General features: G+C 39.6%; 1 protein-coding gene across 2 annotated transcripts in view; it reads left to right on the forward strand.

Moving 5' to 3' along the window:
- Positions 1-260: 260 nt before the first annotated feature.
- LOC127806312 (glutamine--tRNA ligase-like) overlaps positions 261-21,442 on the forward strand; it is a 28,611-nt gene continuing 7,429 nt past the window's right edge. Inside the window, exons 1-10 of one of the 2 annotated variants that reach the window (XM_052343530.1) lie at positions 261-581; positions 1,001-1,051; positions 1,288-1,359; positions 1,566-1,665; positions 2,759-2,854; positions 5,187-5,248; positions 5,350-5,448; positions 5,547-5,639; positions 19,276-19,428; positions 19,520-19,575. In XM_052343530.1, the coding sequence (XP_052199490.1) occupies positions 438-581; positions 1,001-1,051; positions 1,288-1,359; positions 1,566-1,665; positions 2,759-2,854; positions 5,187-5,248; positions 5,350-5,448; positions 5,547-5,639; positions 19,276-19,428; positions 19,520-19,575 (926 nt within the window). In that variant the 5' untranslated portion in view covers positions 261-437. The remainder of the gene's footprint in view (positions 582-1,000; positions 1,052-1,287; positions 1,360-1,565; positions 1,666-2,758; positions 2,855-5,186; positions 5,249-5,349; positions 5,449-5,546; positions 5,640-19,275; positions 19,429-19,519; positions 19,576-21,442) is intronic. The other variant, XM_052343529.1, reaches the window with a different exon arrangement.

The following is a 21,442-nucleotide window of genomic DNA, read 5'->3' on the forward strand; positions in this document are numbered from 1 at the left end:
TTATGTTTATATTTTTTATTTATATATTTTCTCTATGTTTTTATTTTTTTAAAAAAATATTATTTTTTTATTTTTATTTTATATTATATCTACTTCTTATTTTCATTTTCGCACCTGAATTATACTACACTTCTTGAAAACGCTTTGCAAATGGGAGACATTTTTCCCGTAAAATAAAATGGCAAGTTGGCGACGCATCCTCCTGATGAATAAAATCTCAAATTCTACTTTCCAAGTCCATCCTTGAAAATACAATTAAATTCCTGGAAAACCACTGTCTGAACGTTTCCGCCAGACCACCCACGAATCTTTCTTTCTCGATTGGACTTTGGAATCTTCAAAAACAAACAGCTATTTCTTTATTCGCGGCGCATTAGGGTTTCGTGTCACTTTCGTCATCTTCCCATCTCAGCCAAGCCCTAGGACGAGAAGGAAAAATGGTGCTGAAAGATGAGAATCGCAGCAACGACGGCGAGCAGCCTCTGGACCTGTTCTTGAAGATCGGCTTGGACGAGCGAACCGCCAAGAACACCGTCGCCAACAACAAGGTCACGGCCAATCTCACTGACGTCATTCATGAGGTACTGCTCTTTCCCGACGTTCATACTCCTGTTCCCGAGCAAACAAAAGAAAAGTTTACGGCTCGAATTGACCGGATTACCAGCACGAGGAATTTAGGATTCAGTATTTCTCTTACCTACCTTCGCAACAAGCAAAACAGTGATATTTTCATAAATCTGCCCTTTTTCATTCTATTTTCTAATCCAACCGAAGCAGTTGCAAAATTTAGCTGCAATTCTTTCGTTTTTCTTCTCATGTGTTTTTATGTACTTTTTCAACCCGCAAATTCCATGATCAAACAAAGCGTTACTTGTTATGGTTATTCTTGTTATATCCATTCAGTTCTTTTTTTTTTCTTTTTAAAGTATTTTCTTCTCTACTTCACATTTAAATACTTCGTCTGCAATTCTTGTCGGTTTTGATTTGATTTTCTTTCTAGGCAGCTGTAACTGATGGCTGTGATCGGACTATTGGAAATCTTCTTTACACAGTAAGTTTAACTGACATAAAGACACGTGTTGGCTCAGATTGTTCTCCTCTAACGCCCGCATGCACACGCACACCCAAGTTCCCTAGTATTTATGCCCATAAGAAGTGACATTACCAGAGCCTTGGAAGAAAAGCTAAAGTTAATAATATTATTGGAAATTGTTGCTTGTGAAAAACAAGTGAAATTGGTCAAACTTTTGCTACTATGTAATGCTAATTCTATTCTTGTGACAACAGGTTGCTACAAAGTTCCCTGCAAATGCCCTTGTGCATCGGCCAACACTGCTGCAATATATAGTCTCATCAAAGGTTTGGAAAAGAATTGCTCTAAGTTCTTGATTTTCAATCTATTTGTAAATATTTTGTGCTCCAATAGATTAATGATAATATGATTAATCAATTTAAGCAAGCTGTTCCTTTTTTATTTGCAGATAAAATGCCCTTCTGTTGGAACTATAAAATTAGAAAACAAATTTGGTGTTCTGATATTTATTTGTGTTCTTATACTCTTGCAGATTAAAACTCCTGCCCAGCTAGAAGCTGCCTTTTCTTTTTTTGCCACCACTGGCTCAGAGAATTTTAAGATCAATGAGTTTGAAGAGGCTTGTGGTGTTGGTATGATAGAACAAATTTGATCTTAGTCCATATCTTGTGATGATATTAATCTAACTAGCTCTGTAGTTCTAGAAGTTAGAGTCAATGCTTTTTTTTCAGAATTTACTAGCTTTTTGATGCCATGTACTGAGGCTTGAGCTAGGGTTTTGATAGGAAATGAGAAGAATCTGAGGGAGAATTAGAACATAAAGGTAGGGGGAAACAGATAGACATGAGGGAGGATTCAAACAGAGCAAAGATAGAGAGAGAATCAGAGGGAATCGGGAGAGAGATTAGAGAAGTTGAGGGAGGAATAGATTTCAATTATCATTCAACTTTGTCTAATCCTCTAGGTTTTAGCCTATTTATAGGCTTTTTAGGCTTTCAGTTATTAGAACAACTGAAAGGTACAACAGCTACAACACAACAAGGTACAACCTACTACAATACATCTAATACATAATTACTATTATATCCTTGTATATCCTTGGGGTCGTGACATTTGATTACTGTTACCAATTTATGAACTGTTCCATGGGCACATATGCGAGAAACCAATTTTAGTTAGGTCTCTTCCTGCTTGTAGGTTTATGATTCTGTGGTTTAATTGGCTAAATGATATAATTTCTTCTGAAATTTATGTTCATAATTTTTTATGCCTTGATCACTCCTTCCCTCCCTTCATTTGGTAGTCGATTCTGGTGTTTTGCTGGTTAAGCGACTAGCCCTACTCTTTTGCATTGTTGGTGAATCTAATTACTTAATCTATGATATCACCTATTTTAAGCATTTGCACGGGATGTGTCCAGTTATGGTGTGAAGGTGTGAACTGTTTATTTGTATGGGCAGTTAAAATGTGAGTGAATCCTGAGGTTTGGAACATAATGTGCATTGGATGTAGCTCAGACCATTCCAGTTGTTTTCTTTTCCTTTCCTTCAATGTCTTATAACTTGTGATACTTTGTGTGCATAAAGTAGATTAACTTGTTTGTCTTTCATGATGCTACATTTTTTGTCATTGACCATGACACATGGTGCATGCCTAGTGTCCTGGTTCCATCTTCCCATTCCTTCTTGTAGAGTTTTGGAAATTCACATTTGCATTTGCAAACAGGAGTGGAGGTCTCCATAGAAGATGTTGAGCGCATTGTTGCTGAGCTTTTTGAAGAGCAGAAGAATGTAATTCTAGAGCTACGCTATCGAACAAATGGTTGGTATCTCTCTCTCTTTCTCTGAGGTTGTTTTCCATTCTATTTTATTCGCTATGTGAAGAAAAGAAATGTTATTTACTAAATTATGGCATTTGAATTTCCTGATTTGGTTTGGTGACATACATTTTACATTTTTGGGGTCATCTTAGTTTGTTTTGTGATTCATGACTTAGATTCTTCATAGTCATGAATCCTTAGGAGAGGGGTTGGGCTAGGATGAGAAGCTTGGGCCTTTTTAATTAGGCTTTTTTGGGAATGAGGCTAAGGAGTTCCGCCTTAGAACTATAAAGTTTGCTAAGGAGAGTGGTCTGCATTGAAATATAGGAGTGATAGGGGTAGGAGATAGTGCGGAGCCTCCCCCTGGCAGGGTTGGTTTATGGAGGCTGTTATGAGTCTTGGGTGTGTTTAATCAGTTTATTCATTCAAGGGTGGCGATTGGGAGTATGGTTAGTTTTGGCCAAGATAGGTGGTGAAATCAAAGCCCTTTGCGTGGTGTTTTTATTGGCCTTCATAATGTGGCTATTAATAAAGAAACTGTGATGTTGGATTGTTTTTTCTATAACTTTTAGTACAGTAGTGTGATCCTTGGGCTTTATCCATAAATTTCAAGATTAAGAAATTTTCTTATTACCAACTTTTCATAACATACTCCAATGCTATCTTATGACAACGTAGGCAGAGGTTGGATGGTATGGAGCCCATCATGGAGGGTGACCTTTGTTGTTCATTCTTTATGGTGCTCTTTGTTAGAAGGGCTATTAATACTTTCCATGAAAAGCTATGTGGAGAACAAGAATTCCTCTAGCGTTGCTTTCTTTATGTGGATGGCTATTCTCAGAGCTGTCTTGACTATTGATAATTTGAGAAACCATAGGAATATGGAATTAGATTAATGCTATTTTTTCAACAGTAAATCAGTAATAGCATATTCAACACTTTATGGCTTATGTGATTGTAAAATCCCTTTACAGCTAAAAGGGAAGTTGTATTGAGACAGCTATAAGGCTGTTTTAGTTGTATGACTTGGAATGTTGTGCAATTAAGAGCCAACATGAGGGTAGTTGAGATAAGAATGTTACAATTGACATGCATCCATACAAGAAAAGACAAATAAGACACGCGATCATATTTAATAATGTTGAAGTGAAGCCTATTGAAGATAAGATGTAGGGGTTATGATTAAGATGATTTGAACATGAGAGAAGGCCAGTGGACGCACTTGTGAGGTGAGTGGATAAAATGAAGGAAGCTTGCAACAAATGAGGGAGAGGATGACCAAAAATTTTGGTGGGAAACTATTAAACTTACATATGATATAATGACCTTAACAAAGCTTATGGTCACGTGTAGAAATGGTTGGAGGTCTAGAATTCATATGGCAACCCTACTTAGCGGGATTAAGGTTTGTGATTATTTTTTATATTTAGTAGTGAGTTCATGGATTATCTTCTTTTGCTTTGCCAAGTTAGTAGGAGGTTTGGAGATTTATGTCTCTGATCTTGGGTTTGTTACAAGTAATTCGAACCTCAGTAGTTTTTTGAATCTTGAAGGAGTTACCTCCCTATAACAAAATGGTCTATGTTGATGACCATTTTGTATATGCACATGGTTGTGTATTTGGTGGGAGAGAAATAAAGAGAGTTCTTGAAAACGTAGAGACTTTTGTTTTTCAGTTGAAGAGTCTCATGATTTCTACTTCATATATTTCGCTGAGGATGGCACTCCTTTTTGTTGTCCTCTTCTATTTTACTTAATTTCTGACTGGAACTCCTTATATCTTGCTCACTTTTTTATAGGGTGTGCTTTTTCTACAAGGTTTGCCTCTTTAAGGCATTTCTTTTTTATATATACTGCAACAACTAAAAATATCTTCCAAGTATACTGAAACTGAGATAGAGTGGGTGCTGAACTTTGTATGCTTGCCTTTTGGTTTAGAAATGACAATTTTTGTTCAATTATGTGGGTGTGGACCTTGTACCTCCACCTTTCATATGAGGAGAATGGATGTAATGGAAGAAGTTTTTTAGCAAAAGAGGTAAGAGGAAGACCAAGAAAAAGTTTGTGGAAAATTCTTAGGTAGGATATAAGTTATCAGGCCTTACAAAAAATATGACCATATATAGAGATAATGGTGAGCTAAAATTTATGTAGTTGACTCCATCTAGTGGGATTAAGACTTGATATGTTTTGTTTTTGTTATAATGTTCCCTTATAATCTTATCCTGTTCTAATCAACAGTTCAATTTTAATATCTTATCCTGGTCTAATCAACAGTTCAATTTTAATATCTTATCCTGTTCTAATCAACAGTTCAATTTTAATCTTTTTTAGTAGGAGAGCTATTTGGTCATGTGCGAAAGAGGCAGCCTTGGGCTGATCCAAAGATTGTTAAGGTACTACTTTGCACATGTATGTATATTTAACAGATGGCAAATAAACTTTTAGTAATCTTTATTTTGACAGTCTTTGTTGCCCATGTTGTCTTCTGCAACAGAAACTCATAGACACAAACTTATATTCTTTGCTTGGTGAAAGGACTGCTGCTGATGATGAAAAGCCTAAAAAGAAGAAAGAGAAGCCTGTTAAGATTGAGGTGAGACAGCTGTATTTATATCTTCTGTTGACCGCATGTTTTCTTGTCTGATGGATCTAAGAATTTTCTTTCATTTTTTTTTTAAATTTCATGTCTAGGAGCATAGCATTCCTGTGGATGCACCGCCAAAGCCATCTGAGGAAGAGCTCAATCCATTTTCCATATTCCCTTCACCAGAGGAAAATTACAAGGTAACCAATTGGATGATCCTCATATCTGTTTATTAGTGATTTGTTTCATAAGTTCCTCTTTTTTTTTTTTTTTTTTTTTTTTCTGTCGTCGTGGATTGCTTTAGAATACATTAAAAAAGTTTCATAAACTTAGTATTTGCTTTTTTTTTTTTGGGGGGGGGGATGTTGGGAACCATTGGAAGCTGTATGGCGGCAGCTGATATGTGGCCAAAACACTTGAACTTTTTGTCACATTCTTAGGGTTACCTAGGGTTGAGATTGGAAGCAGGGGGGATATCAGAACGAGAGAATTGAAAGGAGGGAGAGAAATTAGTAGAAAGGGAGGGAGAAAGTAGAGAAAACTGAGGGATAGAGAGAATTAGAACAAAAGGATTTCAATATCATTTCACATAATATCCCATCCTCTTACAAATAGCCATTTTATAGACATAATTGGCTGTTAACTGAACTCATAACAGCACCCATGTACTCCTAACAGATTACAAAATATCTCCTAACAAGTTATTGAACCCTATTACAATATTGCCTCTCTATTGCTCCTAGGGTCATGACAATTCCCCTCTCTTGAGAGATTTATTGTCCTCAAGAAACTTATTACCTCTGAGCTGCTACTTCTTCATTCAATTCCCATTCTCACTGTCTGTTTAATCTCTCTTTCTCCTTCTAGGCCCATTCCTATTTGCTTTTGTGCTCCTTCTCTTTTGCTTTTCTTGCACTTGTAAAATGTTGTCTTTGCAGATCTCCATGCGAAGGCTCTTTTTTCCCATTGATTTGTAAATCCCTGCAATGTCGTGGATCTTCATACATGAACTATGCCAGTGCATGGTAGCAACAATTAGTCTGGCAACAACCTTTTCTTTCAACATGTTCCCAACTGCATGGCAGTTCCTCTATTCAACCCTAATGTTCTGCTCCCACAACTTGACGATTAGTTCCATGCATTCTTCCAGTAAGCCAACTCCTCTAGCGCAAACTAGTACACTAGTACTTCCATCATATGTAAATGGTCTAATATCCACAAGAGAATGCTGAATTGTTATCTCCAGGGTAAGGCTGACCCCAACAGTACCTGGAGGAATTGATTGGTAATCACTAGTCCATATTTGATGAAGTAGGTAGTCATAGCGACCACCAATAGTAAGTATTGTCCCTTCCACAATTGATGCAAGATTATTCTCCTTCCTTAAATATATCTGAAAAAGCAAATCACTATGATATCCCTTAGTTGGTGGCATTAGGTCATCAACAAACACATGGTTCTCACTTTTCCACTCTCTTAAATAGCTGAAGAGCTCTGACAATTCATCAAGTGCCTTTCGTGTAAGCCTATCAACAAGAAGGGCACTTTGCAGCCTAGGAAGGTCCTGCTCTGCAACTACACAGAACCTTAGTCCTACTGTTTGTAACCTATTTATAGTCGCTTCTATAAGATTGAGTTCTTCCCGATGATTGAAGATGCAAAGAGCCCAACCAAGACAAAAGTTTGACAACACTCCTATTTAGCTGTGGAGAATCTCCTAGCAAGCTCTTAGGTATTCTCTCCAAATACTTAGTGCAATGCTGTCTGAATACTTACACTGTTACTGCGGCAACCTGGTCTCGGACTTCAGTATCAAAATCTGTGTACTGGATAGATGGAGTATCCGAGTTTGCCTTCAAAATTCAAGCCAAGAACTGCTTTGCTTAGCTTCGTCTATACAATTGGATTCTGATATCTTCAAAATTGGATCAACGTAATTGCTCGTGATCACTTGCTTCACCATCGAGACCAATTGTCAGATCTTAGATTCTTCTTTGATTGGCTCTGTTCCTGTTAACAGATGTCGCCAGACTTTGCTTTGTTGTATCGGGGATGGAAATTAATAGCCAAAAATCAACTAGCTCAATTACAACTTCCAGAGAACGATTGAATTTACAGTCGAGGAACGATTGGCCCTGATATCAATTGTCACATTCCTAGGGTTATCTAGAGTTGAGACTGGAATTAGGGGGGAAATTGGAATGAGAGAATTGAAAAAAGGGAGAGAAACTAGTAGAAAGGGAGGGAGAAATCAGAGAGAACCGAGGAGGGATAGAGAGAATTAGAATGAAAGGATTTCAATATCATTTCACATAATATCCTTTCCTCTTACAAATAGCCCTTTTATAGGCATAGCTGGCTACTAACTGAACTCGTAACAACACCCATGTACTCCTAACAAATTACAAATATCTCCTAACAAACTATTGTAACCTGATGTGATTCAAGATAGTAAATAGGATTCCAATGAATTAGGATAGTCACTGTTAGTATTTTAACTCCAAATTATAAGAAAAAAATGTAAACAAAGAATAAGAATGGGCATTCGAGAGGCCCAGATCTCTCCTGCAATTCTACTCAAAATTGTTCACCCCTTTCTCTCTCTTCTAATCCCTATTTATAGGTTGTTATCCCCCTTCCATAACCGCATTTGGTTATGCATATGTTGGTTTGTTACACAAACCAGCCAAGTTCCCACTCTACCCGTAGCGCACATGCTGGCTGTTACGCCATCCAGCTGTGTCACCATCTTACCTTTGATTCTTGTAGCGCCTTTGGTAGGTCCGCAGCACCCAGAGGCCTAATATTACTCCCCTCCCCAACTTTAACTTTGTCCTCAAGGTGGAAAGTGGGAAATTGCTATTGAATTAAGCTATAGGGCTCCCAAGTAGCTTCCAAAGGCGGTAACCCCTTCCATTGAACTAGAACATCCAATCCACGTAAATTACTTCCTGTTCCTGGTCGGACCCCCAACACCGCCTCTAGTTCGACTAGCTTCTCCAAATCTGCACTTAGTTGACTGGGAATCTCCACAATGGCTTGCAATGCACCCTTGGCTTCACGTAGTTGGGACACATAGAAGACGGGGTGAATGTTGCAGTGTGATGGCAGCTTTAACTTGTAGGCTACAGGCCCTATTTCTTTTTCAACTACAAATGGACCATAGATCTAGGAGCCAATTTCTCATTTGAACGACCAGCCAATGTTTTTCTACGATAGGGTCTTAGTTTCAAGTAAACTAAGTCCCCTACCTTATACTTCGCTGCTCTTCTTTTCATATCTGCCCCTTTTTTCATTATCGCTTGGGCTTGTAGTAGCTGTGCCTTAAGTTCCTCCAAAATGTGATCTCTTTTGACCAGCTATTGCTCAACCACCGAAATAGGAGTGGATCCCCTTTCAACCCTCAATATTGCTGGTGGTTCTCGCCCATACACTACCTATAATGGTGTCATTCTCGAGGCTGTGTGGTATGAAGTGTTGTACCATAGTTTAGCCCAAGGTAGCCACATGTACCAAGCTTTAGGTTTAGAGGAAGGAAAACAGCGAAGGTGTGTTTCCAAGGTCCTATTAAGCACCTTCGTTTGACCATTCGTTTGTGGATGGTAAGCTGTGCTGCGGTGGAGCTCGGTGCCTTGGAGGCGAAACAATTCCTCCCAAAATCTGCTCATGAAAATCTTGTCCCTATCGGATACAATGGATCGTGGTAAACCATGAAAAGCCTCACAACTTCCTTGATGAAAATCCCTGCCACCTCTCCTGTTGTAAAAGGATGCTTAAGCCCAATAAAATGCCCATACTTACTGAGTCTATCCACCACCACCTAAATAGAATCCATTTTGCCCGACCTTGGTAAGCCTTCAATGAAGTCCATAGCAATGTCATCCCAAATTTGATTTGGGATGGTAAGGGGCTGCAAGAGCCCTCCAGGTTTAGGGCTAGCACTTTGTTTTGTTGGCAAACAGCACAATTACTCGCATACCGGTGGATGTCTCGATTCATTCCCGGCCAATATACATTAGCTGCAATCCTCTTGTAGGTTTTAAAAAATCCCGAGTGTCCTCCCACATCCCCATCATGCCCCTCATGTAATAGCAGAGAAATGAGAGAAGAGCCCTTTGGTAGGTACAACCTACCCTTGTAGAGGAGGTGGCTGTCCACCAATTGGAAATTGGGTCTAGAGGAAGGATCAAGCTAGGGATCCTTGACAACCCTTTGCAACCACTCATTTTCTTCTACTTCCCGAGCCAATTGATCAAGCTGGAGCACCATAGGGATTGTTAAGGCTAATAGGGCAACAGAGTGGCTGATACGGGACATGCCATCTGCTGCCTTATTTTCTAATCTGGGGCGATATTTTATTTCGAACTGAAATCCCATTAATTTAACCATCCATTTCTGATATTCTGGACTCACCAACCTTTGCTCAATCAGAAATTTGAGGCTGTTTTGGTCGGTCCGGATCACAAACTTATTTCCCAACAAGTACTGCCTCCACTTTTGCACCGCAAACACAATGGCCATCAATTCTCGCTCATAAACTGATTCCCTCCTTCCTAATTGATTAAAGGTATGACTGAAATAAGCAATAGGTCTGTGATCTTGCATTAAAACTGCCCCATACCTTGTCCTGATGCATCCATTTCAACCACAAATGGCTTGCCAAAATCAGGCAAAGCTAAAACAGGTAGCGACACCATGGCAGCCTTAAGCCGTTGGAAAGCTTGCTCGGCTGCCTCATCCCAAAAAAAAATGTTCTTTCGTAGTCGCTCCATGAGAGGCCATGCCAACTTGCCATAATCCTTAACAAATCGCCTATAATATCCCTTGAGCCCAATAAAACCTCACAATTCCTTCAACGTGGTAGGAGTGGGCCAATGTATCATAGCTTGTACCTTGCTACAATCAGCTGAAACCCCTTATTGCGATATGATGTGGCCCAAATATTCAATTTCCAGCTGTCCAAACAAGCACTTCTTCCTATTTGCAAATAGTTGGTTAGCTGCCAGCACCTCCAGGACACAACATAAATGTTGTGCATGGTGTTCAAAATCCCTGCTGAAAACCAATATGTCATCAAAAAATACTAACACAAAACGCCTCAATTGCTTCCTGAAAATGTCGTTCATTAGTGACTGAAATGTGGCTGGTGCATTCGTCAATCCAAAAGGCATGACGAGGAACTCGTAATGGCCTTCATGTGTCTTGAAGGCGATCTTCGGAATATCCTCAGCCTTAACGCGAATTTGATGATACCCAGATTTAAGATCGAGTTTGAAAAAAACCGTGACCCCATGAAGCTCATCCAACAACTCCTCGATCACTGGAATTGGAAACTTGTCGGGCACAGTCACCTTATTCAAAGCCTTATAATCCACACAAAAACGCCACCCTCCATCCTTCTTCTTGACAAGCAAGACTGGACTAGAAAAAGGGCTGGAACTAGGTTGTATAATCCCCGCGGTCAGCATCTCTCTTACCATCTTTTCGATCTCATTTTTCTGTAGGTAAGGGAACGATAGGGCCGCACACTGACCGATACTATGCCTGAAAGTAGGTTGATTGCATGATCTTTTTTTTTGGAATGAGGCAGCCCCTCTGGTGTTGTGAACACCTCCTCAAACTCAACTAACACCTCTTTTAGGAACAACAGAATCTCTACCTGACTTTCATTGAATTCAGTTGCCATCATTCCTAGTTCAAGCAACATTCCTTCTGCATTCTCCTTGAAGGCCTTCATCATAGCCTTCAAGGATACCAAGCTTTTGCTCAAGCCGGGATCTCCTTACAAGGTCACGGCCAATCCCCTAACCTGAAACTTCATAGTTAAAGCCTTCCAATCCACTCTCATCTTCCCCACTGCTGCCAGCCACTTCATCTCAAGGATTACATCAGAACTACCCAACTCTAGGGGCAAAAAATCTTCCACAATTTGTAAGTTGTGGAGGGTAAGCTTCACCCCCTTGCAAATTCCCGCCCCTTGTACTGCCACCCTGGTCCCCATGATCACCGCATACCCCGCTATTTCCGTCCTCTACAGGCCCAACAACTACACCTATCATGACCCAAGTAGTAATTAAAGGGCAATATAGAAATAATATTATAATAATAGTTAGGAGATATTTTAGAAGCACATGGGGTGCATGTGCTAGGCTGCTATTGAGCTTGTAATGCCTATATAAGGCTTGGTTTGTTGGGGTATGCTAAATAATTATGGAATTGAAATTCGAATTTCTTCTCTCTACCATTCTTCCTCCCCTCTCTTCTGTTCTTCTATCTCTCCCTCATTTCTATCTACATCCTTTTCCCATTTCTGTCCAAATATCCCTCTAAACTTTATGTCCCTAATCCTAAGCTTCTTGGATCCCTCCGAATACCAATTTCAGCCCGTCATGAACCCTAGGTTCATAACAAATGGTATCAGAGTATCCATCCTTGGTTGTGGGTTTGATTTGAGTTGAAGATCGATGAAATTAATTCAGGTGATTAAGGCCCCAGATCGAGGAGGATAGAGATGATTTTGTTGATTCCGACTTGACGGAGTCACATAGCAGATCAGGGTGAATTGTGGCGATTATTCCCGAGAGGCTGGATCCAAGTCATTGCATAAAAGGCGACTCAGCCCAGACGATTCCAGTGACTTGGTTAATCCAACAGAATCGGAGTTCTAACAATTGAATAAACCAACTTCCAGAAACGATCCAAGTAAAGCGCTTAAATTTTGTCAAATCCTATTAACTAGTTAACGAGCAGGGTTGGTGAATTCGAACCTAAGGGAAAGATAAGCTAATTCTGGTGGTCCTCGACCAATCATTAAGATTGCAGTAAGGAGTCAATTCCTTTAGGTTGGTCAGAAATTATAGCCAAATTGGACCAAAAGAGTTTTGGCCGTGGAATCCATTGTGATTGGCCCTTCCAAACGCCGAAGTAGATTCAGTGGATTTGGAACCATTTGTTTGGAGGCTAAACTGAGCTTGTGACCCCACGACCATGGAATCTCGGAATTGATTCCGATGCACAAGGAAGGGAGTGCTGGCTCAGATTTGAAGGAGAAGCATGAGATTGGCTCTCGGGAGTGAGTTCTGGTGATTTTGGAATCAGAAGTTATCGCAATTGGGCTGGGAGCCTTGGATGGTGATTGGGTTGAGAAGAGTCGCCATTAATTTCTGTGGGGGTTCAACTGTTTGATTTGGATTGAGTGAGACGAAAGTGGCAGAATAGGTCTGGGTGTTACAACGAGCCTTCCACCTTGATCAGAAGGAGATTTCGATCATTATGGAGAGCCAATTTAGAGCAGAACTGGATTCGAGGCTAGGTGATTGCGAACTAGAAGGCGCAGCAGGTCGGTGTTTCCGACGGTGATTCCGGCAAATATTGGGTATTATTGCAGCAAGCGAGACAGAATATTTGGTCGCCCTATGTGACTCTTGAAGGCTGATCAAGTTGTTGTAACGTGCAATTTATTCCAACCCTAAAATAAGACTGACTCCGAAGCAGAACACAGACTGCAATTTGCCACTTCTTGGATCAGCTTCAGGGTGACTGTTGAGAGGTACATACGGAAGAGAAGTGAGGGATTTAGGATGTACAAAGCTCTTGTTTATTAGCCTTCGAGTTGTCCTACTCGTGAAGCTAGGGGATGCAGTGCATACATGGAGCAGATGAGCCTTCAATTGTAGCAGAAGAAAGCTTCCTTTTCAGTTGGAATGGAGCCTCAATGGTAGCTAAAGAAGGCCGCATTTTCAGTTGGCAGCAACAAGGAACAAAAGAAGGGGATCAGTCAAGTTGACAAGGAAACAAGAAGTGTAATACATGAAGAGTGCAAGGAATTCGGTCGAATGTTCCGCAAGAAGCTACAGGAGGTTTGCAATGATACTGATTAAGAAGTATCATTACAACTTTCCAGCGGAATACTTTGATGATTATCACGAAAGTTTTAACAAAAGAGAAATTCCTAAAAATAGAGCAGCAGGAGGAGAAGCTGAGAGAAAGAGCAAACAAGGAAGCAAGGAGCATTGATCATTTTATGGAAGAGTTGGAGCATGAATCAGAAATGAAGGAAAGGAGGAACCAAGAGCATGGTGAATATCGCAGTGAAAATTCTGCCCCATCCAACTGAAATGATGAGTTGCCTGATGATTTTAAACCAGATGGGAAGCCTGGATCAGTTGATAGAGATCTGCAAGCTACCAAGCTTAATGTTGGAAATTTCTCTCCTCAGGTGGATGAAAATTTAGTTATTAAACAAGTGATAAATCATGTTGGGACTAAAGAACCATTGGCTGGAATTGAAGAAAACTTGTCAAGGGTAACTAATGATTCTGAAGGAGCAAAGAGAGGTTATAAAGACATCAGTTTAGGCCAAATTTTGCAAGAGAAAGAAGCTAAAAATTGTGTTGAGAATCAGTCTACAAATCAGATTGATGATGAGAACTACTATGAAGATGGCTTACTTGTAGCTGAAATATCTTCCAATGTTGTGAAGGTGTGTAGAACTGATCCTAAAATGGGCCACAATGTTGCTGTAAATTTTGAGGTTGAGGAGCAACATCAATTGAAGGTTGAAGGATTGCAAGTTTCAGCTGTTGCCTATGACCAGAAGCAGTTAAATTCAATGAAGGCACTAGATGAGGATATATTGACTGGATTTGGCATCATATTGGATCCTCAATCTATGGGTACAAGCTATCTTAATTGGATAGCTATCACCAACCCACGGGAAATCGTATGCCGCTCCTTGGAGGAAGATACAGCTTTGATTGCACTGATTATCATTTTTGTTTCAGCTGAGGAGTATCCAAGAATAAAGAAGAAGCGACCTAGAAAGGAAATGATAAAAGAAAAAACAACCAAGCTAGAGAGAGTCGGTATTGGTTGAGGAACAATGGCTAAATTGTTGTAAGTTCTTGGGGACAAGAACTCTCTCAAGGAGGGTGGAATTGTCATGACCCAAGTAATAATTAAAGGGCAATATAGAAATAGTATTATAATAATAGTTAGGAGATATTTTAGAAGCACATGGGGTGCATGTGCTAGGCCACTATTGAGCTTGTAATGCCTATATAAGGCTACTGCTATTGGTTTGTTGGGGTATGTTGAAAAATTATGGAATTGAAATTCTAATTTCTTCTCTCTACCATTCTTCCTCTCTCGTTCTTCTTTCTCTCTCTTCTGTTCTTCTATCTCTCCCTCGTTTCTCTGTACATCCTTCCCCCATTTCTGTCCAAATATCCCTTAAACTTTCTGTCCCTAATCCTAAGCCTCTTGGATCCCTCCAAACGCCCGTCATGAACCTAGGGTTCATGACAACACCAAATCTGTTGCAATGAAGTTGTGGGTGGCTGCTTCGTCGATGAACACCACCACTGGCTGCCCCTCTATGTCTCCTTGGAGCTTCATAGTTTGTGGTGTGGTTAATCCAACTACCGAATTCATGGAGAGCTCAATGACCTCCCCACTTTGCCCAGGCTCTCTTGCGATTTCTTCCAACGTTTCTCCCCCATCTACCTCCTCTTCTAACTCTTCATCATATATCATAAGCACTTGCAGCTCCTTGTTTCGGCACTTATGGCCTATAGTATACTTCTCATCGCACCTAAAGCATAGGCCCTTATCTCTTTTTGCCTTCCACTTAGCTTCGCTAAGCTGCTTGAAGGTGGGTTGTTCCCTCTCCCCATGGCTTATGGTCGATAGGGAATAGGACTGACCGTCGTTTGTTTTTGGGGCTGCTGGGAGGGTGGTAGAATTCCCCCTCGCTGATAAGTTAGAGCTGGGTTCAGCATGGACTGTCCCTTGTTCGACCTTGAACCACTCGCACCACCTCGGACCACCCGATTCCGCTCTTCAATTCGTTGGGGTAAGTCCATCATTTGCTCTAAGCCCCCCAGTCTCAACACCCTCAACTCGGCCTTGATATCAGGTTGCAATTCATTGATGAAATGCCCCTCTAGCATGGCTTCTGACAGGTTTTCAAGGGGCGATGCCAATGCCTTGAAGCATTGGCGGTACTCCTTGACAGTTCCTTTATGCCGGAGGGTGAGAAAACGCTATTCGATTGAGCCTTCTTTGGTGGGTCGGAAGTGGTTCCTTATCGGGAACTTGAAGTCCTCCCAGCTCACAACCCTTCGCCGCTTCTCCTCCCATTGAAACCACAAGAGTGCAACACCCTCCAAGCACAACGCTGTCGTGTCCATCTTCTCTTATTCAGTCAGCCCATTCACTGCAAAGTATCTATCGGCTCAGAATATCCAGCCGTTGGGGTCTTCACCTTCGAAAAGGGGCATCTCCAGCTATCGGCCTCGGATCTCCAGATGCCATCTCCCCTCGAAACCCCCTGCTTCCACTCGCCACACCCCGATTTCTGGTGTTGCTTCCGAATCCTGAGCGAATTCTGGAGGCTGGCCTCCTAGCTTCTCGTTGTTCTTCCTCTCCCTCTCTTGCTCTTCCCATCTCGTTCTCATCCAAGCGAACTGTTCCAGCAAGCTCGGTACACTCTTCTCCACCGATTGAACCTCTCCTCTCATGGCATCAACACCCCTTTGCATGCCTTCCATCCTCCCTTCCAATTCACCCACTCGGTCAGTCAGGTTCACCATTAGGATCGGTGATGCTTTGATACCAAAATTGATGTGATTCAATATAGCAGATAGGATTTCAATGAATTAGGATAGTCACTGTTGATATTTCAACTCCAAATTACAAGAAAAAAATGTAAACATAAAACAAGAATGGGCATTCGAGAGGCCCAGATCTCTCTTGCAATTCTACTCAAAATTCTTCACGTCTTTCTCTCTCTTCTAATCCCTATTTATAGGTTGTTATCCCCCCTCCATAACCGCATTTGGATAAACATGCTTGTTTGTTACACAAACCAGCCAAGTTCCCACTTTACCCTTGGCGCACATGCTGGCTGTTACACCATCCAGCTGTGTCACCATCCTGCCTTTGATTCTTGTAGCGCCTTTGGTAGGTCCGCAGCACCGGAGGCTTAACATAACCCTATTACAATATTGCCCCTCTATTGCTCCTAGGGTCATGACCCTTCTGCTACCTTAGTTTGGTAATTATGCTAAACAATGTCTTATAGTTAGTGCAAGTTCAAGTATGCTTTGTAGTTTGCTTTCTATTTTCAGTTGTCAGTCTTCATTTTTAATTTTCTGTGTTCAGTTTTCATTTTCATTTAAACAAATGAAAATTTAATGTATTGTTTTGACAACTTCGTACTCATATTCATTTCTGTATTTTATTTTCTTCCTCACTGTTGCCAGCGACTCCTTCATTGTTCTCTATCGTTGACGACTCCCTTGGCTGCTGGAGACTCCCAGATCAGATCTCTAGGAGTCTCATCGACTTCCATGGAGGTTGGTGAGATGGTTCTTGCACTGATCATCTTTGATCAGTGTCACTTCTCTCCAGTGGCTGGCAATGACTGGCCCCCTCTTTTCTAGTAAATTTGGCAGTGATAGAGCTTCTTCTCTGCAGTGAACCATGAATGGTGATTGGTGTCTCCTCTCTAGATCTCAGATCCTCCCTTGCTGGTGTCTCCTTACTCATTGGTGACTTCCATGGTGGTCGCTGGTGATTGAGAAGATGCCAGAATGAGTGGCTGGCCCTAGTGTCACCAACAAGATGGGGGGGAAGGAGATGAACAAAAAAATTGAAAACATAAACTGAGTGAACACACCATTGTTGTTGTTACTTGTTAGGACTTACAAACCAGAAACAAACGAGAAGAATACTCCACACAAATCCTTACACACTCACGGAATTAGAAAGATAGTAAGTACTATCAGTTATATAACAGAAGAATATACAAGAACAATAAATGAAAAAGATTAAACCACAAAAGAGATTGAGATTATCCTGGTTTGGAATGCCCTTAGGCAAACCTACATCCAGTAGTCCAACACCCACAGAACAATCTTTATTCAATAGGAAATTGATTAGTACATCAACTCCTCTCCCTCATCTATATCCCCGAGTACAAAACCCTCGTTTTCTCAAGAATACATAAGACTAAATTCTTATCACTAGCCTCTCTTTTCTCAAGAACGACACAACACTCGATCACAAATGAAATTGAGAACTCCCATTGATCCTATCAACTTCCCCTTGCCCTCTTATTTATAGAAAGGGAAGACACCCCAATGAAACTAACCGACATTGGGATATTACAATTAGACCCCAAAAAACTAAGAAAATTACACTTTGAATTTGAAACCTAATTGTTCTAAATCTTCTAGTCGATAGATCACCAAGACTTCACTGATCTCCTATCGCTCAAACTCGAGTCAAATTGTCAAAATTTTTAAAAATCTTCTCAATGTTGGAAATTTTTTGAAACAAACATTGATAATTGAACATTTTTTTATGTTTTTTTTTTTTTTTTTTCAAAATTTGAAAATGAAAACAAAAACTAAAAATGAAGTGCAACTAAACCAGTCCTTAGCTAAATTGGTTACTGTTATTATGGCCCCCCATTGCGTGCTTCATTTTCTAGTTGTTTCACTGGCTCATTTATCTTGAGTTACACAAATTGGTACGGATATGGACTACTTATAATGGAGATCACTCCTTGAATATGAAAAAATTCTTGAAGAATTTTAGATGCTTGTTGGAGTATTCCGGATCATTCTAGAAGTTTCTGAAGTATTCTGATAGTACTAGAAGATTCTAAAATTTTGAGATTAGTAGGGGCCTCTAGAAGATTCTAGAGAAGTGTAGAGATATTGTAGATCCTTTTACGCTTCTCTAGGAGGTTTGTTATATCTTAAAATCTGTAATTGGATCAATGAGAGGTGTCACAAACTTACCCAAGAATTCTTTCCGTGGGAGAGGACCCACATCCATGTAGGTGTAGCACCATCTTAACCTTAGCTTTCTTACTATCTGCCATGGGTTTAATCTTCAAGCACCCGTGCAACACTTAAGCTTTCTATTTCCTTCTAGAAAATGCCTAAGTTTAACCATACTCCCTCAATCTGTAGGTGTTAGATTAAGAGAACAATGAGGAAAATGACAAAAGAACACTCAAGAGTATTTTTGAAAGGATTCCATTTATTGCATTCAACAATATCTCACCTACTTGGATGCTTTCCTCTATCTATAAGCTCCCATGGAAGGAATGTGTGGGTGGGGATTCTGCAATATGTCAATGATCCAATGACACATTTTAAGATATTTATACAACCTCCTAGAGAAGTTTAGAAGTATCTACGATATCCCTACATTTCTGTGGAATTTTTTAGAGGCCTCCAGAAATCTCAAGAATTTTAGAATCTTCTAGTATCATCTATAATACTCCAGAGACTTCTAAAAATGATCTAGAATACTCTGAAAGCATCTAAAATTCTCTTCACATCCCAAAAAAGTCATACATTCTCCTGGAATCTTGTATACTCAAGGACTGGTCTCCATTATAAGTGGCCAAGATTGGTACCAATTTGTGCGACTTGTGACATTGTCCATGCAAGTTAGTCCCAACAGTTTGGGGATAACATGGAAAGTAGAGGCAGGAAAAGAAGAGCAGGGAAATTAGGTTGTTTCAGAAAATAGGACATATGAGTAAAGCATAATAACACCAAGAAGCCTGTGAATTATCTCGTGGCTTGTCTAAACCTTACTAATGGAAGGGCCATGCCATTTCCATATCTTTGAAGTTTCCAGCTTTACCCTATATACAAGCACATGTATGAATCAACTCTAGAAGATATGAGTATTCCAAACCAAACTAAAGCTTATGTGTAAATCATATTATACATCAATTTTCTTCCAATCTGCATTTCTGCCTTTTGTGTATGAATACTTCTTGAAGAGTGCATCTATCTTGTGGAACTTCAGGTGCATACTGAAGTATTTTTCAGTGATCGCCCTGTGCTGAGAGCTTGCAATTCAAGGGAAATACTTGAAAAACATTTAAAAGCAACCGGAGGGAAAGTATTTACACGCTTTCCACCGGAGCCAAATGGGTATCTACACATTGGTCATGCCAAGGTAATGAATATCTCTTGGTTGAAGTGTTTGAGGTTACTTTTTGATGTGAGACTTCCTGCTCTTGTTCTTCATCTGTTACCTTATTGTACAGGCTATGTTTATTGATTTTGGTCTAGCAAAAGAAAGAGGTGGATGCTGCTACCTAAGGTGTGCTTGCTTCTTTTAGACTTCACATTAATCTGCTTGCTGTAATATGTTTTTTGTGGCACACATTTCTCAAGCTTGTATGACTGTCCAATTGATGGGGGTTCAAAACAATAAACTTTGAATTTCCAAGGCAGACCAACTTTGAAGATCTAAGAATTTCAAGTATTTAGTTTTCTGTTGGATTGTGTTTCAATTCTTTTGGTTCCTCACTTTGACTGGCTTATCTGTGGAAGATTAAGTTTGATGATTAATCAAACTAGAGCTATAGTTGAGTACACTGAAAATTGGTTTCTTTCTGCATCATTACTGATAGGATTTAGCATCGGGTGGCATGCTATTATTACTGTGGGAGAGCCATTCTTTTAAGCATGGAAGACTGGAATTCCCTTACTGGTAAAAAGAAAATGAATAGAAAAGAAAAAGGAACTAAAAGAAGTATATTATATAAGTATTGCAACAAACAAGGTAGTTCACAATTTCTAAATCAAAATATATTTTTGTCTTTATTTAGAAATAGGAAAGGAAATATGTATATAAAAAAAGAAAAAAGAGTGAAGTGAAAAAAAAGGAACTCTGATCGATTTTTTAGTCTATTTATAAGAGGAGATCATTTGAAAAATGTAACTGATTCTTTTGTTTCTTTGGGCTACTGGCATCTGCCAGGAGTTTCGGGTTTAATACCAATATTTTAGCAACAACTCTAATAAATCTAAGTGTAGTCCTTCGTGTATTGATCTTTTTTGGAAAGGGGGTGTGTGCGAGTTGTTTATTTCAGGAATTGGTTGGATCCAACCAGCTGTTCTTTTTTTTTCTTATAACTAGGAAAGATGGGGTGCATGATCTCACGAATCCATCTTCTGAAACCAACACTTTTGATGTTATTTCACATACACAAATTTCTATATGCCTATTACGGATCTGCACCCCTGGGATCGATAAACCTTTTGCATCATATTAACCAAGAAGATATGATTTTGCACTATAGTTAGCTCAGCCCCAATTAAGAATCCCCACAGAATTCCAAGCATTCTTGTTATATGTTCATTCCACCCTCAACCCTCTTTTCTAGATTCAACAATGTTGAATCAAGCGAAGCACTTCTAAAACTTGTTTCAAAATGAATAGAAAAGAAAAGGGAACTAAAAGAAGTATATTGTAACTCTATAAGTTAGATCAGAATCTGGCATGACTGAAACAAGACACTATGGAGATATCTGGCTCTGAAAACCACATGTCCCTTGTCATCCATACAATATCTTAATCTGTTGGCTAAAACTTAAGCATATATTATGACAAATAGCCTTAGTGGTTACAGTTTTCAAAATTTCAAATATATTTGTCGTTGTGCAGTGAAAATATTTTTGGACTTCCAGGTAGATTTTCTTTCAAGTAACAGGCAATGTATCAGAAAAGGAGATTCCTCCTCTATCTGTAGTTGTACAATATTTAATGAAAGATTTGAAGTTAACAGAATTCTAATAATTCTTGTTTGTATAAACAGTTATGAGATTCTCTGAGAACTTAAGTTGGGCGTACAGCTTACACTATGTTTGGGGGAGAGTGAATAATGGAATGGAATGGGAAATGTTCTCTCCTCGTTTGATGTGGGAGGGGATGGAAAGCATTTTCTCTTTGTTCAGGAGAGTTATGGAAATGGATGGAATGAAAAATTATTAAATAGCAAATGACAATTATACACTCATAGTAGAAATAAAAAATAGATGAGATCTGAATTTGTATATTAATATTAAAGTTAGTTTGTCCATGCACAATAGCAAAACTTTCCATCCATTTCCATTCTATTCATTCTCTCCCAATTTAAAGGAGATAAGAAATGGAGATTTGGATTGAAATGGATGGAAACACT

This window comes from Diospyros lotus, chromosome 7, assembly GCF_014633365.1.
Source record: "Diospyros lotus cultivar Yz01 chromosome 7, ASM1463336v1, whole genome shotgun sequence".
NCBI classification, from domain to species: domain Eukaryota; kingdom Viridiplantae; phylum Streptophyta; class Magnoliopsida; order Ericales; family Ebenaceae; genus Diospyros; species Diospyros lotus.